This window comes from Drosophila hydei, unplaced genomic scaffold, assembly GCF_003285905.1.
Source record: "Drosophila hydei strain 15085-1641.00,03,60 unplaced genomic scaffold, DhydRS2 tig00000290-arrow-arrow-pilon, whole genome shotgun sequence".
Lineage (NCBI taxonomy): Eukaryota > Metazoa > Arthropoda > Insecta > Diptera > Drosophilidae > Drosophila > Drosophila hydei.
Window position 1 is genome coordinate 779,842 of NW_022045704.1, and position 22,567 is coordinate 802,408.

Consider the following 22,567-nt stretch of genomic DNA (forward strand, 5'->3'; position numbering starts at 1 on the left):
CTGCCTACTCCGCATCGCTTGTAGGATGCTCAACCCTAATGCCCGCTGAAGGATCCAGCAGCCTCTGTCTGTCAGTTTGTGCGCCGTGCGCGGTGCCAGTTGAGAAATACAATCGACAGTGCGTGCATTGCGGACGGTAGAAAATGTTGAGGCAATCGACGACAAATTGAGATGAAATTATTGTAGTGAAAATTTGTGTGTGGAATTAATTAAACAAAAAAAAGCACACAAAAAGGAAATGAAATAAAATTGAATAATGCGAACAAATTACTAATTACAACAACAAATGCGAGCACACCAATTCGAATTTTTGTGTATGTGTATTAAGCTTTATATAATGAATAGAAGTTTTCTTTTTCGTTTTGATGCTTGAATTTCAGTTTTTCGCGAAGCTGTGCACGAAGGACGAGCCAGTCCGTCAGTCAGGCACAGACATCTGACGGCCAGAGGATTCTTGATAGTGTCACTGTCATTGCCACTGCACAGCAAATGTCAACGACAGACACAAATAATACGAGCCTCTGGCCTCCGGAGGCTGCGCGATTACACGCTTGCGGGTGGCGCAACAAATAATGAGCAATTGAATAGGAAAACTAGCAAAAAGTTAACTAAGGGCGATGCTGGCGTCCCAGCTAACAAGGCTGCTGCTGCTGCTGCTGCAGCAATTTCGATAGCATGCCACATTTTGTGTGTGTTGTGGCATCCACAAGGATGTTTAACCACCCTCACTCAGCTTGGCTCAATAAATTATAAAAAAAAACCAAGCATGCGGCTGTGTATGTGTGCGTGTGTATGTGTGTATGATGAACGCTTCAACGCGCACACACACACAGTGCGAGAGAGAGACAGAAAGCGAGGCAGACAGACAGAGCACACACTTAAATTCATATACAAATACTGACTGTGGCATGAATAATTGAATGGCACTGCAATGCTGCCTACTTGTTAGCCAAATTGTAAAGCAGGCCAAAAGCAAAACATACGCTGTCTTTTCCGAACAATAAGGCAAACCTTTAAATTTTTGCTGCCAAACACACACTCACACACACACGCACAGCTGAGCTTTTTTTGCTTTGCTTTCATCTCATTATTTGCTTAAGCTTTTTTTTTGCTTTTTTTTTAATAATTTAGCAACTACCGTTACCGCCAAATCTGCAAAATGGCTTACAGTTTTACACGTTTTGCCATTCGTTGAGGTGGCAAAAATCTTGGCGCTTATCTGCGCAAACAGCTAAATAATTCATGATGTAGCCAATTTAATACACATACAGAATTTATGTGTGTGTGTTAGTGTGTGTATTGAATTGTGTCATGTTGTGTGCTGTTTGTACAGTTGGTCGCTGTGCTTCTTGCTGTCATTCGTCTCGTCGCTTTTTTGACGATGACAGATTAGGCAATTTGGCTCATTAGTCGCCAGGATGTGGCCAAAAGCTGTTGTCATTGCTAGCTATTTTTAGCCACAGCTTGCCAGCAAATCTAATTTATGCCCTGATTTTAAATCTTATGCCAATCACAGGAACGTGGCTGCAACGCAGCTGGAGCCGAAGGACATGTGCAACAACGAAATGCCGCTATGCGTGTGCACAACAGCAGCAACACAGCTATTGCATTAGCCGTCCATAACAGCAGCAACAGCAGCAGCAGCCTTGATAGCGTTTACAGGACTCTAGCGACAGGTTACGGCTCCAGGGCAACTGATTGGGCACACGAGCATCGTGATAATAATGATGCAGCTACAATTTCAACAGCAGCAGCGGTGTTATAAATAACGCAAGGACATGGATGGGCGCAACGAACGCGAGGACAACGGCAACATCAGCTGCATGTGTGACAAAAATAAATGCAGCCATGCACATCTGCATACGCAAGTGGTGCTAAAATTAAAATACTTATAGTCGTATATGTTACACACACACACACACGCACGCACGCACACACAGATATATCATATTTAATGCAATTGCACTTGGAGTGCACGAACAAGTGACAGCTAAGTGAATTTTTCAGATAATTGCCCGTGCGCCAAAAAGTAGGCAGCAAAAAACGTAGAAACGTAAAAACTAAAGCTAAGCGACGACGAGCGCGCAGACACACACACACACACACGACGGCCAAGACTTTGATTAGGCAGCGCCTAAGGCTGTGTGTGTGTGTGGACGAGAGAGAGAGAGAGAGCGCGGAAGAGAGGGAGTGGAAGACAGAGGGCAGGCGGCCAAGGTGTCGAGTTTCAAGTGCTTCTGTGTGTGTTCGTATGCGTGTGCCTGTGTTAGTTACTGCGCTTAACCTGATTTACAAAAGTTTCGTCCTTTCTACGTAAACTACCAACACACTGACAGGCAGGCAGGCACACACACACACACATGCACATATGGATGACAGCGGCTGGATTAGTCACAATAGCAATAAACCGTACAACCGCAAGAGAAGACGCCGCCAGCTGCCAGCCACGAGGAGGGAACGACGACTGTCTATTGTGAATGAAATGCATGTTCATAGCCAATAACCTCGCCTAAATGAAGCATGAAGAAACAAAATGTGCGCACGATATCCCTGATCGTGTGTACATTTACCTATCTACTAGTGGGTGCCGCCGTCTTTGATGCCCTCGAATCGGAGACGGAAAAGCGACGCTGGGAGGCGTTGCAAAGTGAGCCCCCGCCAAATACTTAATATCTAAGCACGTAATAAACAAATGTGATTGTTGCAGGTGTCGAGGATCGTATAATACGCAAATATAATATATCACAGGAGGATTTTAAAGTCATGGAGACGGTGGTGCTCAAATCAGAGCCACACAAGGCTGGCCAGCAATGGAAGTTCACTGGCGCATTCTATTATGCAACGACAGTGTTAACAACAATTGGTACATAAGCTAATTTAACTTGTTTAAACTTAAAGAAAAATTAATATCAAACAAACTTGAAATTTAGCTGAAAGCTAGGTCTTGATCATGCCGGAATTGCTAAGTAAATTATAGCTTTATATATTTTATTGTTTTCATTTTGGTTATTTTTAAATAAATAATAATAATTAACAAATAAATAAAAAATCAAATTTTAAAAATTAAATTATTTTTGTCAGCTTTTTTTTATTCTGCTTTATATAATTGAGCTCAATAATTTTTGTCAATTTTTTTGTATATTTAAACTAATTTTTAAATAACCAAAATTTATTAATATTTATTACCATTTTATTTTATTTCGCTTTATATAATTTTTTTCTGGAATGAGTTAAAAAATTTTTGTTGTATACTTAACATAGTTGTTAAATAATAATTTAAAATATTTTAAATTTGTCTTCAATTTTTGCTGTTTTTTTTAAATTTTGTTCTTATATTGAGGATCAAAGCTCAAGTATAAATAGTATATTAAAAATGTTAAAAAATTATAAAAAATAAAATTTTTTTGATAATTTGTTTAAAAATTTCAAGGCTATGGACACTCAACGCCAACGACCCGTGGCGGGAAGCTGTTCACCATGTGCTATGCAATTGTTGGCATACCCTTGGGTCTTGTTATGTTTCAGAGCATCGGAGAAAGAGTGAATAGACTGAGCAGGTACACAACAACAAATGTTTCAAATATATATCCTATATATATATATATATATATATATATATTCGTTCAATTTCAGTTTTGTCATCAAGGCGGTGCGAACATCGCTGCGCTGCAAACGAACGATTGCCTCAGAGGTGGACCTCATATGCGTTGTCACGACGCTCAGTTCACTGACGATTGCAGGTGGTGCTGCGGCCTTTTCAAGATTTGAGGGCTGGAGCTACTTTGATTCAGTATATTACTGTTTTATTACTTTAACCACAATAGGTGAGAATAGTTATTAAAGTGAATATAAACTGCTCGCACTGGGTTTGAAAACTTCTTCAGAATCAGTAATTTCTTAATTTTCTTTGACTTCGATAAAGGTTAAAATATTTTTAACTTAATTTAAATACTTTTTATTTATCTACAATAATTTCTCTTCTACAAAAATTAACTGTTAAATTTGGTAGGAATACCTTTCTTGCCCAAAATCTATATTTCCTTCAATGATCTTGTTCTTCAGTAATATTCAATTTTTCAAAATATATTTTGAAACTTGACTGCAATATTGTATTTCCGCAGAGTAATTTATTTATACTGATTCTTTTTCAATAATATTCATTTTTATATTTTTTTTTAAGCATTTAAAAATAATAGATTTTAGGAAAACCCTTTTTTATAAAATCATTTATTTCTCCTTCTAAAATAATATTTAAACAATTAAAATTTTTTCAAAAATTAGCTTTGAAACTTATTTTGAATCTATCTATCTATTTATCTTTCTTTAATTAAATAATTTTGCAAAATGTACAAATCTACATTATATATATTATAATTTTCATATATATAATATAAAATATGTAGAAATGAATATTAAACTATAAACAATTTGTTATAGGCTTCGGCGATATGGTAGCTTTGCAGAAAGACAATGCGCTAAATCGAAAACCCGAATATGTAATGTTCGCACTGATATTTATACTATTCGGACTGGCAATTGTTGCCGCCTCACTGAATCTGTTAGTACTAAGGTTTGTTACAATGAATACCGAGGATGAGCGGCGCGACGAGGCCCAGGCCATGCAGGTGAGCCTCCCATTGTGGGCCAGTTTCTTTTCATCAATATTGTCCATGCCATTCCTATTTCTTATGTAGACTTGCGGACTGTTTTATTATAAAAAAATAATTAAATAATACAAGTACATTTATCCAGTCAGTTGCTAGTAAAAGTTGTGCTTAAACCTTAAACTTATCTCTATTAGTAAAAGTATTCAGCTACGTACATCTACCTGACCTCTAACTGCAGAGTCTAATTCTCCCTTTGCAGATCTTTTAAATGCGATTTTCAACATTTTTTTCACTAATTTCTTAAAAACAAATTAAAAATTTATAAAAATCAATTTTATTTATTCAATTAAACTAAATGCTTGCCGACTTTATAAAGCACAATTTATCAATTTTTACAAATTAATACGTGCACAATTCTCGTTTTGTTTTTTGCTATTTGTAAGAATTGTATTTGAATTCCTTAATTTATTTACTCAATTTATTCCAAAAAAATCTCTTGATCGACAATCAAATATAAATATTTATATAAATATATTTGTTTCTGTATCTTTTTTGGAATATTTTCGGTTGCTTTTGACTTAATGAAATATGAAACAAATGCAAAACTCGCGCGCGCGCTTAGTTTATGACCAAGTCCACTTTATGGACCAAAGAGGTGATTGCTGGTGGCTTTTTGACCTAAACTACAAATATATCTACTCTGACTAAACAAATACTCCAACTATTACTATTACTACTACTTCAGTAGCACTGTACAAAAACATTTTTCATCTCAACAACAGACTAAAGACAACAACACAATTTCCATTCTTCAATCTTTAGCTCTGCTGTATCTAAGTAAATATTAACTAATTCCTGCTATTACAGGCACTACAAGTGGCTGTCAAACTGGAGGGCGATGTGATAACATCCAACGGTTCCATATTGAGCGGCTACGAAGGACACGACGGCCAATCTCTGAACGGCACGAATACATCCTCGATGTGCTCTTGCCGCTGCATTTGCCTCAATGGCAATCGCCACAAAAGGTATATTATATACGTAGATCTAAGCTTTAAATCTGATGTAAGCATAGGCCAATTAGCTAATCTAGACAAGCTGGGGGTTGGCTGAGTGCCTGTCTGTGTGTGTGTGATTGTACGACTTCCGCTTCCGCTTCCGCTTCCTTCTTTACTGTCGCAGAAAAGTGCATGTGAAAGAAGAAGGCAAGGCATTTGGGTTTGTAGCAGGCATAAGCCTGCATTCAGTCTTAGGCATAGATTTTGTACCTTAAGGGAGGAAAAAATCTATTATATTAATATATTAATATATGAAATATCATATGAACTTGCAGCTTAGACTGTAAATCAGAATTTTCATATTTTAGTGCTCTGCACTCGAGGTGTAAGCTGCTCTGTTTTGGAAACTAATTTTTATTATGCGTGAAAATACTCATAAATTCAGAATGTGACTTGTAATGCACTGAATGTGCTTGAATACAAATACTTATTTTATTTATTATTTGGCTGTTCTAGAACTCCTGATATCATGAGGTACCAAAGGAAATAAGAAAGATAGAGAAAGAGAGAAAGAGGTACTAAAATTATAGTATATCAGAAATTTAATAGAAATTAGACATAGAACTAGAAAAACTCACTTCGTTTGTTCCCTCAAGAATTCTTAACAGTATCAGAAGTCAGTGAAGCTTCGCACTGATTTTCAAAAATGAAAGCAAATATACCCCATGTACACATTTTCAATGGGTATACATATACTACATCTCGCATTTTGAGCTTAGCCGCTTAGTTTAGGCTTAGAATTTGTTTGGTATCCTTAGTACAACTTTGCCCATTTGCATTCAAATTTCCATGGAAAATGTTATTCAAGTTCATAAAATGTTTCAATGTTTATAAAATTGTTTTAATATAATATAATTGAGTTCCATGTATTTGTTAATTATTACTAAGCAATTATTACTGAGCAGATGTTGTCTGCATAGCTTCCAGAGCCCAGTAGCATAGAACTGTAAGTGAGAGAGAGCGTCGCTCGACTGTTGCTTTTGCTCTCTTGTGCAAAAGCTACAACCATACAATTCCCAAATGGTTACAGCTGAGCAAAGGTAGCGCCGGTCGACGGGCATCTGCATAACTGTAAAATCATTCTGAGCTGGACTTCATATCGGGTTTTCATTGTCCGATGCCAGACTTAAATATAGTTTTTCCCAAGTTTTATATTTGCCTATTATACGATCCTTGACGGAGATAGTCCTCACAACGGCTCTTAGCTTCGCTCCGTATCCGAGTTGAGGGCGTCAATTACAGTTAGGGATGCTTCATATAGACAACTCCTGCTCAAAATCTGTGATAAGCTTATATCACTCGTTGATTAGCAATAATCAACAAATACATGACAAAATTTAAATATTTTTTATCTATATATGTTTTTATACTGTAATGTTTTTCACCAATTTCCTTTTCACTTAACACTTTATCTGCTATGGCTTTGCATTTTCTGTTGATGCCGTGTAACTAACTCTTTGGCTTTGTTTGATGTCTCAATGTTGTCTAAACCTGAATACTCTGCTGGCAACAGGCAAAAAAACGCGACCAGCGCAAACGTTGCAGAGTAAGCAGAAGCTTTACTTAAACATGTTTCATTTGTTATGCTGCATGTGTTAGCTTATGAAATATATTATTAAGTGCAATTTGATATATTAGTAAATATTTGTTGTGTACACTTGCTGTTTCCTTAGGCATCAATATAAGCTGCGTCGTTCGCCCACGCACATACGACACCTGCTGCCGGAGGTGGTGCCCATGCAGGACCTCAACTATGATACGCAGAGCATGCACACGATTGGCGCGCTCAATGGCAGCGGCATCATGACTGGCAGCCACATGGGCATGGGCATGGGCATGGGCATGGGTCTGGATGTAGTCGATGATACGGAAAATCGTTCGCCACACAAACCGCCGCACAAATTGCTCAAACGCAATGTATCACTTTTATCATTTCGCATTTAGAGAACTAAGTTTGGAGCAACGAACGTGGCCCCGCCCCTCCAGCTGTGCCCCTCACGCAAAAGCCGAAAAACAAAAACGACTTAAATATAATTAAAGTGATAAACTTTCTCTGATACATTGTACTTAAACCTAACGGAATTTGAAACTGAAGCGTAGTGAATATAAAATTGACAAAAATTGATAAATTGCTAACTTAGAAATGTGCAAAAAACTTGTGCGTTTGCGAAATTAATATTTATGTGCATTTACAATGTAAATTAGTGCATAAATAGCATCTATGTATACACGAAAACACACATAAATAGATATGTAGCTGGTAAGCATTACAGATCTAACAATATCTTAATGTATATTATTGAATTAGGGCACTAGAAAATTGATCTGAACCACTGCCATTTCCGAGCGATAGACAAAACTCACAATGATCAATAACTCCTGCTGTCTCTCACACTCGCATACGAGCTCTCCCTCCCTCCCTCTCCCTCTCTCTCTCTGTCTTAAAATTTATCAAAATATCGAAATATATAGTGAGAACCACTAGACTAGAACTGCCTTTACCAGGCTGCACTTAGTTACCATTTATAAACATCAAAATAGTCTCAGAACCGTGTCAAATTTCAATTCTGTAAATATTTAATATATACAAAAATCTATTGCTTAATAATTTCGATTAGAACATAGCCCATTTTATTCGTATATATTATTATATTTCTTATGATTATAAATTATGAGCGGGATATTAGTTTAATAATTCTACATCTAAATATACATACTATAGCTAGTAGTCGCATACAAAGTAAATAAAACAACGCCAAGGTAAAATGAAAGCCAACTACTTGACTTACCAAGTGCTCAATTGTCTCCGAAGAGTGCCAAACATAAGATAGATTTAGAAAACAATGGTGTACAAGTGGATGCCACGCCCACTGCACCTATTGCCCCGCCATTCGCAGTCCCAAATGCTACACCCTCAACTTCCTCAGACGATTGCATTTGGTTCACACTTAGTAGATAAATCCCAACTACAACTTTAAGCGAATTCGATTCTTCCATTTTTAAAATTATAATTTCCAAAACAAATCCTTATGTGCTTTGTAAATATTTTAGTGAACGTAATTACAGATATACTTTAAAGACAAAAAACTATTGTTAAAAAAAGCTACCCAATTCTAAAATAGTTATGTATTTAATTCTGTATTATCAAGAAGGTAAACAAACAAAAAATTAATATTATAACATACGACTTTTTAATATACAATTTATTTCAAATTTTTAGTAGTTATTGTCTCGTATGTGTTTAAAGAATTTCAAAAATATGAAATTTAGCTACTCAATTCTAAATGAAACAAATAAAACAAATTGTAATTTTAATTCATTGAAAATAAAGCGAAACAATTCAAATCAAAAGACTTTGTAATATACATTCCAAAAGTATATTCAAATTCGAAAATAAATACCAAAATTTATATATATATATACTTTATGAAGATTTTTTTCATCGACCCCAATCAAGTGCACTCAGTTTTCAGTTTGTATATAAGTAATCCATTCAGTTTTTATTGAAATATTTGTAAAGACAAATGTGTGATAGTTTGGTTTAAACAATTTGTTAGGCAAGAGTTTGTGTTGCCTTTGCTCAAAAATTAATCAATGGAAAAAGTATCCGACCGGACGACCTGATGTCCATTCTTTGTTTCTTTTAGTTTGTGTTTACAATCAGGTATACTCAACAATTGTATTACAGTTGGAATAGCGATGTCTGTCGAATATATTCTTAAAACATAATTTTTAAATATTAAAAAAATGTTTACGATGTTTGGTAGTGGATAGAAAGTTTGCACGATTTGTTTTCTTTTTTTGTGTTAGGTTTTACTTTGTTTCAAGTGATTTTGGTGGATAAGGGTGTCTGTATTTGTTTTTCTATATAGTAAATAGTCGAAAACTAAAATCAATATTTTTATAATTAATGGGACAGCTAACTAATCTAATCGTCCATGCTTTCGTTGTTGCGGTCCGGTGAAGCGTTTCCATTTTTCGGCGATGCTGACCGGGAACGAGAGCGAGAACGTGACTTGTTATCAGCCGATGCGGAGCGATCACTGCAAAACAGATTTTTAGAAAAAATTTTAATTTATATTAAATATTTGGGGCCACCAAACACGGTCTGCGCATCCCAACAAAATCAAAGAAAGCACGAAAAGAAAACATATGTCACATAAAGCACATAAATATGAACATCAAAGTTAATTATTATATATAATATCTTACCGTGAACGCGAATCACGGCGATTCGATTTTGAACGTGAACGGGAACGTGACTCACGCTTAGAGTTGGAGCGTGAACGTGAATGTGAATCGCGCTTGGGCGAGCGGGAGCGAGTGCGCGAACGAGACTTTGACTTTGACTTGGACACATCGCGAGATTTGCTGCAAAAAGAGAGAATAAATTGTTACAAAATAAAAACTAAACGTAAAACAATTGTACTCACTTAGAGCGAGAGCGTGTGCGAGAACGCGATTTGACTGGTGACTTGGACTTGGAGCGGCCACCACGGGACTTGGAGCGGCTACGTGACTTAGAGCGCGAATGCGACGAACGGCGTGAACGTGAACGTCTGCGAGAGCGAGAACGTGAACGAGAGCTGGACGAGCGGGATCGACCACGTCCACCACCGCCGCCGCCACCACCACCGCCACCACCACCGCCTCCACCACCACCGCTGCGTCCACCACGACGATCTTCGACCAAATGTACACGACGACCATTCAGCTCGGTATCATCAAGCTTCTCAATGGCGGTCTTCATGTCCGACAATGAAGCAAACTCTACCACACTGAAATTTAAGTAAAAATAAAATGAATTTGACAAATTTGATTTGAAGTTTCAAAGTCATTTACCCTTCGTTGCGGCGCTGCTTGTGAGCATCAGCATAGGTTACCTCGCCTGCCTGGCGCATATAATCCTTCAGATCCTGCAGATAGCGCACAAATACGAAAAATAATAGAAGAATTAGTACAAAATATAGCCATTGATAGTTTTGTGCTCGTCTAGACAAATCAAATACAGCGTGCAGACCAAGCAGTTTGAATATATTCCCGAGCTGGTATCGCTGAATGCTATGTACGCGCAACGTTTATGTGGAATTGGGCCTTCCTAACCAAAGCTCTGCCCTCTTTGCCTCTCAATCTCTCACTTTCTCTCTGGTATGTAAGATGTGATCGCTCTCGCATCGCCTGCCTAATGGATCGAAATCTCGTTTTGTCTTTGTGGGGGTGGTTTTAGGGGGGTAGAAGTGCAAGTGCCAGTTGCGCCGTTGCCAGAGTTCAGTCAGAATTGAGCACAACAGTTCGCCAGTTCGGTCGAAATATTCATTGCTTGTGTTTGCTGCTGCACGCGATACAAAACGTAAGCATAATTATATGTAACATATGTATATTTATATAGATATTTTTTAATTATTGATTTTTGGTTTCTTGATCAAAAATAAAACAAAAGTAATTGAGTTCTTACTTAATGCGCTTTCAGAGAGAGGACACACACATCGCTTTTATCGCACAACACCGAGAGTTTTGTTTGTCTGCCTAGTTACTGTCGGCCCTCGGCTGGACCGCAAGACCTCATCAAAGGAGCAGTTAGCGAGAAGATCGAGCTCCACATCTCTACCATCAAATCATTTGATCGTCATGTTGGCGGCCAGGCCAGGCCAGCAACCAGAAAATCGCATCAAAGCCATGCCAGAGAGTCGGGCAAATGTTTGATATTTTGTTTATAGTTTTTGGTGTGTGTTTCAACATTATTTTGAATAAATGCATTTATAAAAAATATTGGTTTTTGGTTTTGTTTTGTATTTGTGCTACGTTTATGGTTTTGGTTTGTTCTTTTATTTTTTAATCGTGGGACCCAAAGAGACGCACAGTCAGAAACAGTTGCCAGGGAGCCAAGACCACTGCCGCGGCCGCAGACGGGATTTGTGGATGAGAGAGCGAGCAGTGACAACAGTGTAGATCAGCACAGTACACAACAGTCTGCAACCAGGCAGTCAACCAGGCGGCGGCATCTCTCATCTCTCTCTTATGGCCTCACACATTAACGAACTGTAAAAATAAGAAATACGTTTTGGGGATCGCCTCTGAGGCTGGACGACGTCGTTGGCGTCAGTGCGACGATGGTGCGTTAGCTGCTCCAAGAGTCTCTAGTCGATAGTCAGCCAGAGCCAGAGCCAGAGCCAGACCAAGCCAGGCCAGTAGTAAGGGGGGAACACAGACACATAGAATTGGCAAATGTTGTCGCTAGTTTTGGATGCATTGTGTGCTGCACTTTGTCTAACCGAAGATGTAGTGAACGCGTTTAAGAGTCAGCCAGTATCATCATCGTCATATGTCATCATCAGTCATCATCATCCCATCGCATCTAACTGTTTGTTATTTTGTTAACATCTCTCTCAATCCCTCTCTTACGACCTCACAACTCTCACATTCGCTATAAGGAATTTGACAATTCTTTATATAATTTTTTTAAATTAAATTGTGAATGCTTAATCATTTAAATACCTAAGTCTCAGAGTACAAGAGGCTAGCCTACGCAATACGGCTCTAACATATTCTTGGCATTGAGCGTAGGCTGGCCTTTTGTTAGCCCATCACAATTCACATCAGTTTTATGGTTTTTTTTTGGCATGGATGACGACGAGGCATCAACGACGACGACGACGGCGGCGAAGGCGATGACGACAGCGCGATGACCAAGTGTGTGTTTGACTGGGAGATGGCTTAAAAGGGAACATATCGCTTTTTATCACCCAAGCGAAGATCTTTCTCAAAGCGACCGACACTGATAACGTGGGATGCTGTCAGGCGTCGAAATCTTTTATTTTATATACGTTGCGTGCGTGTTCTGTTTGCTGTCTCTCGATTTTAGTGGCATTTCTTCCGATTTGTAACACATGTTTGTAACTAGTTGCGGCCCCCGGCCATGCCTTATATCGTACATCGACGAAGTAATTGGCCATAGCTCGTTTTTGATATTGTGTTCAGCTCGGTTTGTGGCACCTTTTCTCTGCCTGTATTTTTTGTCACTCTCTTCTAAGCTCTGGGACGGTTCAGTAACAGATACACATCAAACTCTTTTATTTTTGTTTTTGGTTGGTGTGAAAAAAATAATTGTTGGGATTGCAACGATCAGTACCAGAGTTGTTAACGAACATTTTGCATTGTTTTACTTTTGCTTAGGTCTAAGTCAACTGTACAGCTTAAACATTATAGATATTCGTCATTACCGGAGCTGGGAAATCTTCGATAAGGACATAAACTAAAATTATTCAATTCGCCTTTTTATTGCTCAATGGAAAATCTTTCATTGATCACGATTGCCCACATTCGTTAGTTTTCCAGCTCCAATAATTGAGAAAGGATATCTAAGCTACTTGAAAGAAAATAAAATGCAAAATGATTTTGGGGAGCATCACCAACTTATAAAAGGATTTAAAAATCATAAAACAAGGAAAAACAAGGAAGTGCTTGGTTTAAATTTACCATATAGTTTATAGATAGGTTGATTAGCTCTTTCAGACTGACGCATCAGTAAAGAAGTTAGGTAGATGTTAAATCTAAATACTCTAATCTACAGTTTAAGCTATATGGATAGACATGTATAAAAATTAAGAAGACTTACCTGCCAGCTAACGCGACTGGATAAATTCTCGACAATCAAACGATACTCAGTGCGCAATGGCGGTCCATAGCGAGAGGATGATCTGGAATTTTTGTTTCTGGTGAATAATTTAATGAATTCAAAATTAGTATTGACACTGCGCTGCTGCTCAAAACATTTTTATATATATGTACAATATTGTGCAAATTGTAAATGCTACTTCTTAGCCAAAGGGCGAGAGCATAAATTGGAAGCGTTTCAAAGGAACAAAACAGAAATAGGATTGGGATGAGCAGCCGCAAAAGGCGTACCGCAAAAATTCAATTAATAATAAATTATGTGCATTAAATTATTAAGACGTGCAGAAGGTATGAAAATTAATAGATATGTATCATAATTAGCAAAAACAGAAAGTTATATTAACATATATATAAACAGCATGTCAGTGTCTTTAGATGAGTGAGACTATCACTATTACAGTAGACCCTTAAAAAGTTAATCTGATGACAATGTGCATTGTAAGTGCACTGAACAAACGAAAATTAAATGTTCGAAACCCCAAAACAAATATTTATATAAATGAGGTTTTCCATGTTATGTAAACTTTTTAGGTAGAGAAGATTATATTTTGTTAAAGGAATAAACATTTGATTGATTTCTTGATTTAATCTTCGTTAAGGTCGATTCAATGCGAATCGAATTCAGTTAAAAATGCTCCTATTTTTTAGTCATGGGTCCACTGTATCACGTTCATTGAACGAATGAGAAAAGCAGAAAAACCTAATCTAAAAGTAACGGTCGCAGCTGTACTTACTTATCATTATATCTGCCGCCTCCACCGCGGCGTCCTCCGTAGCGATCATCGTAACGATCCCGATTACTGCCACGCGCTGTGCCTCTAGCTGGCTCAACAACAACGCTAAATAATTTGGGATCGAAAATATTTTATTTTCAGGTTTAGCTTAATTTTCGCATTATTTTCACTTACCGTTCCCCCAGCAGTTCTTTCCCGTTTAATTCGTATACAGCGTCATCTGCATCACGATAGTCCTCAAATTCCTGTAAATTGAATTAATTATCGATTTGTCAATTTTTGGCTGCTCTACTTTTTTTGTTTTGACTACTTACCACGAAGCCATAGCCATTCTTGATAAGTATATCACGAGTGCGTCCATAGCCTTTGAAAAAACGCTCCAAATCGCGTTCGCGGACTCCGTACGGTAGTCCACCTACATAAACGCGTGATCCAACCATATTTGTTGTTGATTATGCTGTAAAATATCGAAACGAGTATAAAAACGTTTGTTTTTTTCCACCAATTCTTATATTGTTAAGCATTAAACTACTGCATAAGTGTGAGTGAGAGATATGCATGTATAGTATGTGTGTATTTGCCAAGATGGCGGCGCCGCCGATGTCAACGTTGTCCACCGGGTACAGAACTTTTCAGCGAAGAAAATGCTTTTAACTTCGTTAACATTTATATCTAATTATTATAATACATAAAATGGTTTACATACCGCTTATTAACAAGTATTTATTGTTAATATATCCTTTGCTGGATTTATACACACTTTTTCTATTTTTTTTTTTACGCACCGCACGTCACACAAAAATAATGCAGACTCAACCTCAACGTAATTTCTACGGAAATGACACTGAACTCAAAACTGCTATGCCGCCTCAATGCGGCGTCAGCATTCTGTTTAGTTGCTCAGCCCTGGTATATTGTAAAGTAATACGATAGTTTCTTGTCACGAATTTTTTAAATATGTGTATTGTAGTGACGTGCCCATATTTAGTATCCTTGTAGAAGGTAAAAAATATTTTATATAATTATTAATATTATAAAGATTAATAAGTGAATAATAAATTTACCTTTATACCATACACTTTTTGCAATAATTAAATCATAAATAAAATTCACGCTTAACAGTTACTGTTTTTTAAATTTTACTCTCTTTTTATATTAACAGTTACTATCGCAGACTTTGTCATCTCGGCCGGCATCTGCTGTCAGATTCGTGGTCGCCATTTTTCCAGCTCATTTTTCGGCACACTCAGGTACTAACTTTTTCTCTTGTTGTACGTGTGAGTGAGCTGGGCGTCTGCTGCGAAAAAAATTTATTTTTCTTGAAGAAAATTGTTCGACGCATAATATACTAAGAAAACAAGAAGTGAAAATGGCTGACTTAAATGATTCTAATGGAAACTACGACGACAATGATGAGGTGAGCGTAATGTTTGTTATAGATTTGCATATCGAAAATGCCGATGCCGCGCCGACATATTGAAATATTAAAAACGCATTTCCAATTTGCAGTATATGCACATTAGCAACGTAATATTCTTTCATGCAGTATTGATACAGGTCATATGCAGAAAAAAAGTAATTATTCTTCGGTTGCCTTTTGACAGTAAAACATCAGTTTGTGCTACATGCGACAGTGCAAATAATTAAAAAAAAAAATGGCGGGCGGAATTTTTTTTATTGATTTCATTTGTGACTAACTGTACTTCTTTGTTGCTGTTTATTTTTCCGCAGCAAATTTCTGAGCCCGAACAGCTCCGTAAACTGTTCATCGGCGGTTTGGACTACCGAACCACCGATGAGGGTCTTAAAGCTCATTTTGAGAAGTGGGGCAATATTGTAGATGTCGTGGTCATGAAGGATCCCAAAACAAAGCGTTCACGCGGCTTCGGCTTCATAACTTACTCTCAGTCGTATATGATTGATAACGCGCAGAATGCACGTCCCCATAAAATTGATGGACGCACTGTAGAGCCAAAGCGTGCTGTGCCACGACAGGAGATCGATGCACCAAATGCCGGCGCCACGGTGAAGAAGCTGTTTGTCGGCGGTCTGCGCGACGATCATGACGAAGAATGCTTGCGCGAGTATTTCAAGGAGTTTGGACAAATTGTGGGAGTTAATATTGTGTCTGATAAGGATACGGGCAAAAAGCGCGGCTTTGCGTTTATTGAGTTCGATGACTATGATCCTGTGGACAAAATTATCCTACAAAAGACGCACAACATCAAGAACAAAACGCTTGATGTGAAGAAAGCAATTGCCAAACAGGATATGGATCGTCAAGGTGGCGGCGGCGGCGGTGGTGGTGGCGGCCGTGGTGGTCCTGGTGGTCGTGCTGGCGGACGAGGTGGTGATCGCGGCGGCCAAGGCGGTGGCTGGGGTAATAATCGTCAAAATGGTGGCGGTAATTGGGGTTCCGGCGGTGGAGGCTTTGGGAATAACGGCAATTTTGGTGGCAACCAAGGTAGCTCTGGCGGCTGGAACCAACAAAGTGGCCCGTGGAATAACCAGGGTGGTAACAGCGGCGGCGGAGGCGGAGGCGGTGGTTGGAATAATGGTGGCGGCGGCGGCTACAGCGGCAACGGTGGCAACAGCAACGGCAACTGGGGCGGCGGCAATGGTGGCGGTAGCTTCAGCAACGATTACCAACAGAGCTACGGCGGTGGCCCGCAGCGCAATAGCAACTTTGGCAACAATCGCCCAGCGCCTTACAACCAAGGAGGTGGCTTCAACAAGAGTAAGTTAACGGATTACTGATATTTTGACACCGTCAAACTAAATGAATGTTTTTAGGTGGTGGCCAAGGCGGCGGCGGTGGTGGCCAGGGTGGTTTTGGCGGCGGTAACAATTACAACACTACCCAAGGTGGTAATATGGGCGGCAATAGACGTTACTAATCAAGGTAAATATGTGTATTCCACAGCTAATTCTCTCTTTTCTATATATATACGTAAATATATGATTACATTTTAAAGCGTTCGAACGAAAAAATAATGTAGTTGCAAACAAAAATCGAAGCAATTGTGTTAATCAAAAACATATTTTTAATGCGCTAATGCAAATTTTCTCCTTTCTCGCAAATAGGTAAACACTTACAGAATCAGTTCAAGCTAGACAAACAGGCAGTCTAGGCGCAGGCAGTGAGACAGGCAGAAGCAGAGGCAGAGACAGGCAATCAATGACAGTGAGAGGCAGTGAAATTTGGGCAAGGCAGGCAGACAAGATAATGATAATTGAATGAAAGCAAGTAATCAGCAGCTATACAGAAAATGCAGTGTATGCAGTTATCAGGCAATCAACATTGAGCGCCCTCAAGACCAGCCTAAGCAACTAACTAAAACCCGATAAAAAGAAAAAAGAATGAGAAATCCAAAAACAACTCAAATCAAACGCTAATAATTATGTTTGATATGTGATCACCTGAGCTGAACTCACTTCAACCAACAATATCAACAATTATTGCTAATGTCTTGTCTCTCAATTATACATACATTTAATTTTTATGATCAATTCGTGTTTAGGATTTTAAGAACCTTGAACGCTTAGTTTTAACTAAATTAACACAACACACAACAAAAAAAGCAAAAACAAAAAACCTATCCGAAAAATATACTAAAACTATATAATTTTATTTATAAATTTGACTATTGAAAACGCATCTTATACAACAATTCTCTTTGATAATCCATACTGCATGTGGATAAGCTTGCCCGATTTTTGTGGCTAGCTGTGTTGAGCAATATCAAAAAGAAAAACGAAGGTAGTGTACCTTGCATATTCAATTTAGATGCTCATTTTATAAAGAACTTGTCTCGTACTTTCCACAATTTAATTTTATAGCAAATCAAGAAACATTTTTTAATTAAAAATATATAGAAAGAAAACTATTTTGTAATCAATTTTTATATGTTTAAGCTCTTCTATATCTATGATTTAATATTATTATCTGAGAAAATCACCAAAAACAAAGAAAGTAACTAAAGCCTGTTAACGCATAAAGAGACGCGAAAGTGAATGTACAAATGAATTACATCATTTTTTGTTGCAGAATGCAGAATTTAAATATGCATTATCCATTACATACCAATTTTTGTTAGTGTATAAGTCGTATATAGCTGCTACACTAATTAATTCTTGGTACAAAAGAACCAAAAGCAAAAATTTGTTCTGTAATTAGTACGTTATGAGGTTAAAAAACAAACAAAACTAAAGATAATAAAATTAATGTTACCCACCCACGAAATGTGACTACAAAGAAAAGAAAAAAAGTGAAGAAACCCCAATCCAATCCCGCAGCAAGAGGAATATCTTTCACACAGAGCAATCAAAAATTATTAGTAAGTTTTGCTAAGGTAGGCAAAAATCGAATTGAGAAACCGCAAAAGAGAAACGCTTGTGTAGATAATAGCAATTGCCGCACTTCGCGTCAAGTTTATACCCAAACACACATTGGCAACAGCTTACTAATGCACTACGTATTTCTTTGCAAGACTGCCCAAAGTGCTGGATACACTGCAATTCGGGCAGCTGTGGTACCCAAGGAGATTGGGCTCACCTAGGATTTTGGTTGGCTGTGAACTTTACTGAAGCTCTTGCTTCAGTTGAAAGGTAAGTGCAGGTAAAAAACAATTTCGATTGTGTCGTATTGAAAAATTTTAATAGAAATAAACAAATATATTTAAAAAAATGTTGTTTTTACTCTCATGAGGATGGGAATTTTAAGATTGCGGAAAACACGGAATTTGAATTCATGGCGGAGTGGCTGGGCTTATAAATTTAACCAAATCGATAATAATAGCTCATCGATAGATTGATACACGTTGCTGTGCTTAAATCAGAATGTTGACATTCAATGAATCGTTTTTTGCCGCCACAATTTAAAGTTACTTGCCAGTTACTCGGCAGTATTCGCAAGGCTATCACGTGCTTTCTAACTACCGTTATTTCGATAGACACCAGTGAGACCTTGGCACTTATATAGGGTTGCCAGCTCAATAGAAGGAGTAACAATCGTAGATAAATTTTCAGATACGGCAACACTCGCTTGACGTTTGAAACTTTTCCGGCTGTATCGTTGTCATTTAATTTTTAGCCAGTTCAGTTTTTGTGCTTTTCTTTCAGTGTTCAGCAGCAGAAATTTGTTTTCATGCCAAAAATGGTGAATAACTCGGTTGTAAATGCGCCCTTCTACCAAGAGGTACGTATGTCTATCATAAATTGATCTATAAAAATGCGATATTCTGCATAATTGCAGAAGCGCAAAATCGGTGGTCGTTCCGGTGGCAACGGCGGCACGGAGATGGCTGATTCAGATCAGAGCAGCGCCAATGCAGCCGAGAATAACGAGCATTTGCGTAAAATTTTTGTTGGCGGTCTCTCAATAAATACTACTGCCGAAACGATGCGCCAATTTTTCAGTCAGTTTGGCATTGTATCCGATGCTGTGGTTATGCGTGATCCCATTTCGAATCGCTCGCGTGGCTTTGGTTTTGTAACCTATGTTGAACCGGGCGCTGTTGAAAACGTTCAGCGTGCCCGTCCTCATATCATTGACAGCAAGTGAGTCTCCCCATTTTTACGTTTCATATAATTACATGGATATATATAAATATCACTCGCAGAACTGTTGATACCAAACGCGCTTTTCCACGCCATGAATTCAACAAGGCAATTGGTCATTTAAGCAATATTAAGACGAACAAGATATTCCTTGGTGGTCTCAAGGATTGCCACGATGAGAGTACTTTGCGAGAATATTTTGCACAATTTGGTACTATAAGCAGTGTGAAGGTACTATTAGACAAGGAGACCGGGCGCAAGCGTGGCTTTGGATTCTTGGAGTTCGAGGATACAGCTAGTGCTGCGCGTGCTCTAGGTATGCTGGACTCAATATGATAAATTGTATGTTCATGTTTATGTTTACACAGCTCAAAGCAAGCACTCCATTAAGCTAGTCACTGTGGAGGTAAAGAAATCCACTCAGATGCTGGATTGTAGCAAACGCATTCGCTTGCCGATTGGCGGGGCCGCATGCGCTGGCTATGCGCCACCTCAGCCGACCATCATGGATAACTTAGTCTATAATCCAAATTATAATCCGTATCAGGCACAAACGTCATTGCCACCGTCGGCTTTCTTTAATGGCTGGGCCTCGTATGTGGCACCTACAATTCCAACAACAACCGTTAGCTATCCGCACCATCAACAACAATTGCCTGGCTACTCGCAGGGCGGGTGGGCCTACGGCAATCCGTCGTACGTTGGCTCGGAGTGGTCCAGAAACAGTTACAGTTCAATTGTATGGCAGCCGAAAATTGGCCAAAAGCCCGTTCCCGTTCAGACTGTACAGACTGAGCGTCCGAAGAATGAGTACAAGTCAGTCCAAGCTGAAGAGGCCACAAAGAAGCAGACATCGGTTGCCATTGGCGATGCCAACATCGACACTCACGCCAACGTCGATGTCGAAAAAAAGTGGCTAGCCAAGGACTATAAGGTCTTTAAACCAACCGGCAGATACAACTTTGGTACTCCCCAGACCAATCATATTAGTTCCTTGCCCAATGATATTTCAACACCTGCCTATGGTATGCGAATCTAGTCAGCTATCGATTATAGTCCCAATTATTATTCTCAATCTCTTTGCTTTTAGGCATTTAAGAAGTCTGCTTATCAAGAGAAATCACAATTAATTTCTAGTATTATATATGTGTATATATATATACATATATATGTGTATGCCATGCAATGTACAAGTCGATCTATTTGCTAAATGTATGTGAAATACATACCATATTTTATCCAAAATAATGTCCAATATGAATTTCAACAGCACACATCTATAAACAAATATATATATATACATATAGTAACTAATACTGTAAAGAAGGAGACTCTTATGTGTTTGGTAAAATAATGTTTTCTATTTATATTTATGGATAACTTAACGTGTCCAGCTCATAAATAAAAACGTTTACACTTTTTGTAGACTTTTCATCGCAAAGTTCTATATTTCTCTTTCTCACTTTATTTCAAACAAAATTTCTTTAATTATTTTTTAATGTGTAATGTTTTATACCCGGTATAAAACGCACCACTGAATTGTATTTGTAGATTTAAACGAATTGTGATTTGTTTTGTTTAATGGATTTTTATGAGTGTTACTTCATTTTTTTTTTAATTCATATATTTTTGTTTTTATAATTAAAATTATGCAAACAAAGTCGTTTGCCTTTGTTGTGCGCATCAATTTCAGTTTAAATGCCAACTTCATGCGGTTTTCAAACATAAATAAAATTCAAAATAAATATTCAACTAAATACAAAAATCGTTTTCTTTTTTGTTAAAAAATAAATGGGTTTTATTTGCTGCAGAAAACATATTTCGCTTCTTATTTTGTTTTTTTTTTGTTGGTGTTCATCTTGAGTTTTGAGTACGAGTTTTTATTGATTATTTGGAACTAGTGGGCAAGCTGACCAGAAAACTTTGCTTAACTCATAAATATATTATATTGTTTTGTGATTTTTATGCTTCATATTTCGATGGCGATTCCTTAGTATTGCATTCTTCTAGGACTGCTTAATACGGTTATAGAGTACAAAGTTAAATTATGACAATCAGTTTTCAAAGACTTTTCTGGTAAGCATACCCGATTTTTCGATTTTTCATTTGTTTTTAGCTTTACAACTATTCGTAATTGTATACCTATAAATTAAATTAGAATTATTCTTGCTTTTTATTTTTACAAACTGTTTTTTTTTTTGTTTTCATTGTTGCATTACTTAGAAATGAGCATGAACGATATTTGCATATATCGCTTTATATATTTAATTTATTTTGCTTTTGTTTCATTTTCTGCCGTTATTTTGCAAGCACTTTTAACACTGTTTTTGAGCTAAGGTTTGAACACTAACATTTTGTTAAATTTAAAAATGTTCTATAAATTGCTTTAAGCCCCGTTAACAGTGCCAACGTTACTTCATGGTGCACTAAAACATAATAATAAACAAAAACCAAAAATAATAATAAGCTATATGATTTAGTTATAGCGCAGTTAGCGGCGCCGCACAATTTAAACAAAAATGATATGTTTGAAGCTAAACGAAAATTTAAATTTACTAATCGAGTTGTAAACAATGTAAATATATTAAATATTTTTTTTGCATATACAAATTAATATTATAAATAATTACTTAGACGTGAAGTGTTTATATGGTATGAAAGTAATTTTCAGTTTCTGTTGCTGCAGGCATGTTTCTTTGTTTTCTTTTTCTTTTTTGTTTGAAGGTCTAAAAGTTAACATTACAATTTATAAGTTTTCGTGTATATAAATGTATATATATTTATCATCTCTTGTTAGATATATATGCTTGCTTTACCTTGAGAAATTTTTTTTAGTAGCTTGAGTTCTTACACTGTTCTTTCTTACTTTTTTTTTGCTTTATATAGATTTTATTTAAAAAATATGTACTAAATTTTATAGTTCACAACTGTGTTG

The 22,567-nt window shown here is 37.4% G+C and overlaps 4 protein-coding genes across 7 annotated transcripts; 3 read left to right on the forward strand and 1 right to left on the reverse strand.

Annotated features, from left to right (window-relative positions):
• The first annotated feature begins 279 nt into the window (after nucleotides 1–279).
• On the forward strand, nucleotides 280–7,756 carry LOC111605589 (two pore potassium channel protein sup-9). 2 transcript variants are annotated; one of them, XM_023324193.2, is made up of 9 exons: nucleotides 280–314; nucleotides 1,517–2,647; nucleotides 2,708–2,863; nucleotides 3,431–3,557; nucleotides 3,634–3,824; nucleotides 4,438–4,625; nucleotides 5,475–5,635; nucleotides 7,179–7,211; nucleotides 7,339–7,756. In XM_023324193.2, exons 2-9 carry the CDS (start codon nucleotides 2,521–2,523, stop codon nucleotides 7,607–7,609), a joined length of 1,254 nt encoding a protein of 417 aa, XP_023179961.1. In that variant the 5' UTR covers nucleotides 280–314; nucleotides 1,517–2,520; the 3' UTR covers nucleotides 7,610–7,756. The 2 variants fall into 2 exon arrangements, with proteins under 2 accessions (XP_023179961.1, XP_030079669.1); XM_030223809.1 differs by lacking the exon at nucleotides 7,179–7,211.
• A 1,367-nt stretch (nucleotides 7,757–9,123) lies between these two features.
• LOC111605573 (serine-arginine protein 55) lies at nucleotides 9,124–14,919 on the reverse strand. 3 transcript variants are annotated; one of them, XM_023324158.2, is made up of 9 exons: nucleotides 14,780–14,919; nucleotides 14,388–14,530; nucleotides 14,248–14,318; nucleotides 14,074–14,178; nucleotides 13,281–13,362; nucleotides 10,508–10,581; nucleotides 10,099–10,443; nucleotides 9,878–10,036; nucleotides 9,125–9,708 (listed from the first exon to the last, which is right to left on the reverse strand). In XM_023324158.2, exons 2-9 carry the CDS (start codon nucleotides 14,511–14,513, stop codon nucleotides 9,594–9,596), a joined length of 1,077 nt encoding a protein of 358 aa, XP_023179926.1. In that variant the 5' UTR covers nucleotides 14,514–14,530; nucleotides 14,780–14,919; the 3' UTR covers nucleotides 9,125–9,593. The 3 variants fall into 3 exon arrangements, with proteins under 3 accessions (XP_023179927.1, XP_023179926.1, XP_023179925.1); XM_023324157.2 differs by having other exon boundaries at nucleotides 13,281–13,377; XM_023324159.2 differs by lacking the exons at nucleotides 13,281–13,362; nucleotides 14,074–14,178; nucleotides 14,248–14,318; nucleotides 14,388–14,530; nucleotides 14,780–14,919 and adding an exon at nucleotides 11,121–11,402 and having other exon boundaries at nucleotides 9,124–9,708.
• A 77-nt stretch (nucleotides 14,920–14,996) lies between these two features.
• On the forward strand, nucleotides 14,997–17,940 carry LOC111605572 (heterogeneous nuclear ribonucleoprotein 87F). Its single transcript, XM_023324154.2, has 5 exons — nucleotides 14,997–15,075; nucleotides 15,236–15,490; nucleotides 15,805–16,810; nucleotides 16,867–16,975; nucleotides 17,158–17,940. Exons 2-4 carry the CDS (start codon nucleotides 15,443–15,445, stop codon nucleotides 16,968–16,970), a joined length of 1,158 nt encoding a protein of 385 aa, XP_023179922.1. The 5' UTR covers nucleotides 14,997–15,075; nucleotides 15,236–15,442; the 3' UTR covers nucleotides 16,971–16,975; nucleotides 17,158–17,940.
• An 897-nt stretch (nucleotides 17,941–18,837) lies between these two features.
• Nucleotides 18,838–20,877, forward strand: LOC111605571 (ribonucleoprotein RB97D). Its single transcript, XM_023324153.2, has 5 exons — nucleotides 18,838–19,270; nucleotides 19,328–19,632; nucleotides 19,695–19,948; nucleotides 20,001–20,657; nucleotides 20,723–20,877. The coding sequence occupies exons 1-5, from the start codon at nucleotides 19,220–19,222 to the stop codon at nucleotides 20,728–20,730; spliced, it is 1,275 nt and encodes a 424-aa protein (XP_023179921.1). The 5' UTR covers nucleotides 18,838–19,219; the 3' UTR covers nucleotides 20,731–20,877.
• The last annotated feature ends 1,690 nt before the right edge of the window (nucleotides 20,878–22,567 follow it).

Excerpts from the sequence above, each read along its gene's own strand:
- LOC111605571 (XM_023324153.2), top strand. The coding sequence starts at position 19,220 with ATGCCAAAAATGGTGAATAACTCGGTTGTAAATGCGCCCTTCTACCAA. Across the intron at positions 19,271-19,327 it reads ATGCGCCCTTCTACCAAGAG|AAGCGCAAAATCGGTGGTCG; the intron begins GTACGTATGTCT and ends GCATAATTGCAG. Across the intron at positions 19,633-19,694 it reads CCTCATATCATTGACAGCAA|AACTGTTGATACCAAACGCG; the intron begins GTGAGTCTCCCC and ends TATCACTCGCAG.
- LOC111605572 (XM_023324154.2), top strand. The coding sequence starts at position 15,443 with ATGGCTGACTTAAATGATTCTAATGGAAACTACGACGACAATGATGAG. Across the intron at positions 15,491-15,804 it reads ACTACGACGACAATGATGAG|CAAATTTCTGAGCCCGAACA; the intron begins GTGAGCGTAATG and ends ATTTTTCCGCAG. Across the intron at positions 16,811-16,866 it reads AGGAGGTGGCTTCAACAAGA|GTGGTGGCCAAGGCGGCGGC; the intron begins GTAAGTTAACGG and ends GAATGTTTTTAG.
- LOC111605589 (XM_023324193.2), top strand. The coding sequence starts at position 2,521 with ATGAAGAAACAAAATGTGCGCACGATATCCCTGATCGTGTGTACATTT. Across the intron at positions 2,864-3,430 it reads GACAGTGTTAACAACAATTG|GCTATGGACACTCAACGCCA; the intron begins GTACATAAGCTA and ends AAAAATTTCAAG. Across the intron at positions 7,212-7,338 it reads ACCAGCGCAAACGTTGCAGA|GCATCAATATAAGCTGCGTC; the intron begins GTAAGCAGAAGC and ends CTGTTTCCTTAG.
- LOC111605573 (XM_023324157.2), bottom strand. The coding sequence starts at position 14,513 with ATGGTTGGATCACGCGTTTATGTAGGTGGACTACCGTACGGAGTCCGC. Across the intron at positions 10,444-10,507 it reads AAGCAGCGCCGCAACGAAGG|TGTGGTAGAGTTTGCTTCAT; the intron begins GTAAATGACTTT and ends CTTAAATTTCAG. Across the intron at positions 9,709-9,877 it reads CGCCGTGATTCGCGTTCACG|TGATCGCTCCGCATCGGCTG; the intron begins GTAAGATATTAT and ends TCTGTTTTGCAG.